At 45.7% G+C, this 5,331-nt stretch overlaps 1 protein-coding gene across 1 annotated transcript; it reads right to left on the bottom strand.

Moving 5' to 3' along the window:
* Positions 1 to 2,493: 2,493 nt before the first annotated feature.
* On the bottom strand, positions 2,494 to 3,432 carry LOC119931834 (putative vomeronasal receptor-like protein 4). The gene has a single exon (XM_038750746.1). The coding sequence runs from the start codon at positions 3,430 to 3,432 to the stop codon at positions 2,494 to 2,496; it is 939 nt and encodes a 312-aa protein (XP_038606674.1).
* Positions 3,433 to 5,331: the final 1,899 nt, after the last annotated feature.

Raw genomic sequence — 5,331 nt, 5'->3', positions numbered from 1 at the left:
GTCTGGCTCCTAATGTTGGCCCCTTCTACTTGTCTTCCTTGGTCTTGAGCTCCACTATCAATCGTATTTATTGAGCGCTTACCATGTGCACAGCACTGTACTAAGCGCTTGGGAAGTACAAGTTGGCAACATATAGAGACAGTCCCTACCCAACAGTGGGCTCACAGTCTAGAAGGGGGAGACAGAGAACAAAACAAAACATATTAACAAAATAAAATGAATAGAATAGATATGTACAAGTAAAATAAATAAATAAATAGAGTAATAGCCCTGTGGTGAGTTCCACCACGTAGCCCGTGCCAAGTCACTATGCCTCCCAGCATCCTCCTTCCCTGACCTCTTCCTGGCGCCATGGGGCCCCACACGTGGAACTGATGCTTCTACGAGACACCCGCAAGTTGCTGCAATTGCTTCTCCTCATTCCCCCTCTTCTCCCCACCTCCTCCATAGTAAGCACTTAACAAATGCCAAAGTTATTATTCATTCATTCATTCATTCAATCGTATTTATTGAGCGCTTACTGTGTGCAGAGCACTGTACTAAGCGCTTGGGAAGTACAAGTTGGCAACATATAGAGACGGTCCCTGCCCAACAGCGGGCTCACAGTCTAGAAGGGGGAGAATATTATTATTATTTAGTGTCTGGTTGTTTTGCACTAGTCCAGACTGAATTCAGAATCAATGAAACAATCGATCATTTGAATTTATTGAGAGCTTACTATGTGCAGAACACCGTACTAAACTCTTGGGAGAGTACAACAGAGCTGGTAGACACACTCCCTGCCCACGATAAGCTTACAGTCTACAGGGGGAAACCGACAGACATTAATAATAATTTGGTATTTCTTAAGCGCTTACTATGTGCAAAGCTCTGTTCTAAGCGCTGGGGAGGATACAAGCTCATCAGGTGGTCCCTTGTGGGGCTCACAATCTTAATCCCCATTTTACAGATGAGGTCACTGAGGCACAGAGAATTCATTCATTCTTTCAATCGTATTTATTGAGCGCTTACTCTGTGCAGAGCACTGTACTAAGCACTTGGGAAGTACAAGTTGGCAACATATAGAGACAGTCCCTACCCAACAGTGGGCTCACAGTCTAGAAAGTGGGCTCACAGAGAAGTTAAGTGACTTGCCCAAAGTCACACAGCTGACAAGCGGCGGAGCCGGGATTAGAACCCATGATCTTCAGTTACAGATATGTACATAAGAGCTGTGTTCTGAGGGAGGGGTGAAAAAAGGAATAAATCTAAATTTAAGGGTGATGCAGAAGGGAGTGGGAGAAGAAGATAGTAGGGTTTAGACATGGAAGGCCTCTTGGAAGAGATGTGCCTTCAATAAGGTTTTGAAGGTGGGGAGAGAAATTGTCTGTCAGATAGTAAGGGGAGGCCTTTCCAGGCCAGTGGCAGGATGTGAGTGAGAGGTTGGCAGAGGTAGGTGAATTCTAGGTACAGTGCATAAGTTGGCATTTAGGGGTGCCAAGTATGCAGGCTAGCTTGTTGTCAGAAAGCAGTGACCTAAGGTAGGAGAAGGCAAGGTCATTGAGTGCTTTAAAGCCGAGGGTAATGACTTTTAATGTTTCACGTGGAATTTGATGGGCAACCACTGGACGTTCTTGAGGAGTGGTGAAACGTGGACTAAACGTTTTTGTAGAAGACAGAAAGGAAGATAATTGACAGGATGGAACTGTTACGGATTTGTGAGGGAACCTTCCCTCTTCGAAGTAAAGATAATGATATTTTAGTAGTAGCTGGGGTAGATGCAGTCTATTCAGATAATGGATAAATCTCATGTTTGTTAAGCCCTTACTGCGTGCCAAGCACAAGATCATCGGGTTCAGTGTCCGTGCCACATGAGGCTCACAGTTCAAGAGGGAGGGAGAAAAAGTAATCTCCATTTTTCAGAGGAGGAAACCGCCCCTTTTCCTGATGTTTTTGCAGCACATTTAAGGCTGAAGGCGCAGACAGAGTCAGGGTGTCCTGTGGTCGCCCAAGACCTGCGGTATGGCTTAGAGGATAGAGAATGGGCCTGGGAATCAGAAGGACCTGAGTTCTAATCCCAACTCTGCCACACGTCTGCTGTGTGACCTTGGCCAAGTCACTTAACTTCTCTGTGCCTTGGTTAACTCAGATGTAAAAATGGGAATTAAGACTGTGAGCCCCATGTGGGACAAGGACTGTTTCCAATCTGATTAGCTTGTATCTACCCCAGTGTTCAGAACAGTGTGTGACACATAGTAAGCACTTAACCAATACCATCATTATCATTATTATTACCTGGACGAAAACTTGGGAGATTCAACCTTCAACCTTCACCACATAATTGCTACCCAGAAACAAATGAGATCAATCACATATTCGAGATCAGTACCCTTATGTTAAGACTTCGCATTGCCAGAAACTCCAAACAATTGCCAACGTCCTTGGTTTAACGGTGATATTGTTCTCCCAAGATCTCACTGCTTTGGAAACAAGATCTCCACTTGAGTTTCCGTATCAAAGAGGGACTGCAGATAGCAGTGTGGTCTGAGAGGATTTGAGGGTCTTATTCCCCAGAAAATCACACAGGAACTTGACGACTCTTGTGTCACAGGTGAGCAACACAAAGGGGCTGACAGTGGCATATCCACTGACCACAAACATGGCAGTATTCAAGACAGCAGCATTTCTCTTCGTGGATGTCCCTAGAAAGAGGGAAAAGAAAAGGTCTCCACAGTAGAAGACTACAAAGCAGCTCACAAGCAGCACAATCGTCTGGGTGGCTCGTCTCACGGGAGAGTTTTCAAGGGCTTGGCTGGGGCTGTGAAGATGCTGAACCTGGTGCCTGTATCGGTGGAGGAGAAGGACCATGTACCCACTGCAGCAGCTCATGAGCCCTAGAGAGAGGATGTCACGGAGAGCCATGAAGGTGAGAATCAGCCCCTGGAGGAGTGTGTTTATAGGCACCATATAACAATTGGTATAGGTGTTGGTTGTATTGGAGGAGGCGACTACTTGGAACAGAAGGTTAGCGCTTATCAGCGTGTTGGGAATCCACAGGATGGCTAAGACTGGGAAGATGACGTTTGGGATCTGAACCTTGAGCTGGAACAGATAGGAGGTGGTAGGACTGATGGTGATTGCTTGGATCACGCTCAGGAGGGAGGTGGTGCAGAGGGAGAGGCCTCGGGTGATGCGGTAGAGATAGACGAACAGCTTACACTCAGCATCGTTCTGTACAAGCTGCAGCCCCAGTGTCCCTGCTGCTACAATGATCCACCTTGGAAGAAGCATCACGGTGTGGACCAGGGCCAGGTGGATGATGGTCAGGTCTGTTGGCTTTGGTTTGGAACCCAGGAGGAATGAGGAGAGGTAGAATGTGATGAGGAGAGAATTCCCCAGGATACCTACTGCAGACTGGGAGAGGAAACAGACTCCCTGAGCCACAATGGTCATCACTTCTTGATACAAATTTCCACAGAATCACTGAAAGAAGCAGGAGGGACCAGAGACTATGAGAATTGGTACTTGGAGATGAAAAGAAAACTTGCAAACAGTGCTTTGCACATAGTAAGCGCTTAACAAATGCCATTATTATTATTAAAATGAGTTGAGTATCTCTGTCAAATGGGTAGGAAATGGTCACGTTTACTCTGTTATTCCACAATCCATTTTTATCAATCATTAGTGCCAAATATTATGCCCACTGGTTACCTGACATCTACATACTGAATGGTCAATTCAAAGAATTCCAGCACATGAGTCGGGCACAGTGACCCTGAACAAACTCTTAGAAGAGTGCTCTGCACACAGTAAGTGTTCAAACAATACCATTGATTTATTGACTGTTCTAAGCACTCTTCTAAGCACTGAGGAAGATCCAATTTAATCAGGTTGGATACAGTCCCTGTCCCACGTGGGGCTCACAGTTTTAATCTCAATTCCAATTTTACAGATGAGGTAACTCAAGCCCAGAGAAGTGAAGTGACTTGCCCAAGGTCACCCAGGAGACATAGAGTTCTAAACCCTTAAAATGCAGGTCCTTCTGATTCTGAGGCCTGGACTTGATCTGCTAAGTCTTGCTCCTTCTCTAGGATGTGGATTCCTAGGATTTAGTTAGTAGCAAAGAAGGGTCATTTTGTGATATGGAGTATGATCAGGAAAGAGTTGCTTCAGATTTTACCAACTCCGTCTAAGTACCTGAACCAGCAGGGCGTTTCTGTGCCTAGCAATCATTTGGTAGGATTGAACTTTCCTAGGATTTTGGAGACATCAGGGATTCATTCATTCATTGTGATGCCAATTTGTACTTCCCAAGCGCTTAGTACAGTGCTCTGCACATAGTAAGCGCTCAATAAATACGATTGATTGATTGATTCATTCGATTGTATTTATTGAGTGCTCACTGTGAGCAGAGCACTGTACTGGATGGCAACAGGATACTCTACCTTAACAGACAATCCCAGTTAAGTGATCAACGGAGTCACCTTCAGCCTGAGCTGGGATATGAAAACATCAGAATAAGGGGCGTATTCCAAGCAGACCACCTGGTCCAGGTAAAACAGCCACTGGCATCATCTGGAGAAAGATGGGGACTTCAAAATCACAAGGATATATTTTATTGTTGGTTGGATTACTTTACATAAATGTTGGTGGGTCGTTATTACCCTGAACTGTTTGTGGGGAAGATCAGAGAAGGGAAGTAGCATGTCATAACAGATCATGGGGCTGAGAGTTAGAAGGTCATGGGTTGTAATCCCGGCTCTGCCACTTGTATGCTGTGTGGCCTTGGGCAAGTCACTTCACTTCTCTGTGCCTCAATTACCTCATCTGCAAAATGGGGATTAAGACTGTGAGCCCCATGAGGGACAGGGACTGATTCCAACCCGATTTGCTTGTATTCACCCAATGCTTGGGAGGGTGCCTGGCACATAATCAGATACCCTGTACGGGATTTGCTTGTCATTTTGCTGAATTGATCAGCAATTGGACACAGGACTGGGATCAAAGGGAGGAGAAGAAGGTGATTCATCTTCAACAATTTGAGCATGAATACAAGAATGATTTGGCGGTGACCGGTGACAGTGTAAGCACAGCTGGTGATTAATCCAGCTGTCTCAGCCTGGGCACCACTCAATGGGACACAATTCCACTAGTAGAAAAGCCATCCCGCTATCTCCATATCACACTGATGGTGTGAAGGTCACTGCTGGAGGCTCAGACCCAAGTGGTCAGTTCGGGATTTGGAGGTAGGGTATGTGAGGGTGGGGTGAGACACACCCAGTATTTAATTTCTGATTCTTGGCATTAAATGTAAAAGTAGGAGTTCTGGACACACTCCCTTCTGCACCACCC

The sequence above is a fragment of the Tachyglossus aculeatus genome, chromosome 8, assembly GCF_015852505.1.
Source record: "Tachyglossus aculeatus isolate mTacAcu1 chromosome 8, mTacAcu1.pri, whole genome shotgun sequence".
Classification (NCBI taxonomy): Eukaryota; Metazoa; Chordata; class Mammalia; order Monotremata; family Tachyglossidae; genus Tachyglossus; species Tachyglossus aculeatus.
This window is presented reverse-complemented; position numbering and strand designations above follow the sequence as displayed.

What these genes read in the sequence shown, in the direction of transcription:
- LOC119931834 (XM_038750746.1), bottom strand. Translation starts at nt 3,432, where the DNA reads ATGACCATTGTGGCTCAGGGAGTCTGTTTCCTCTCCCAGTCTGCAGTA.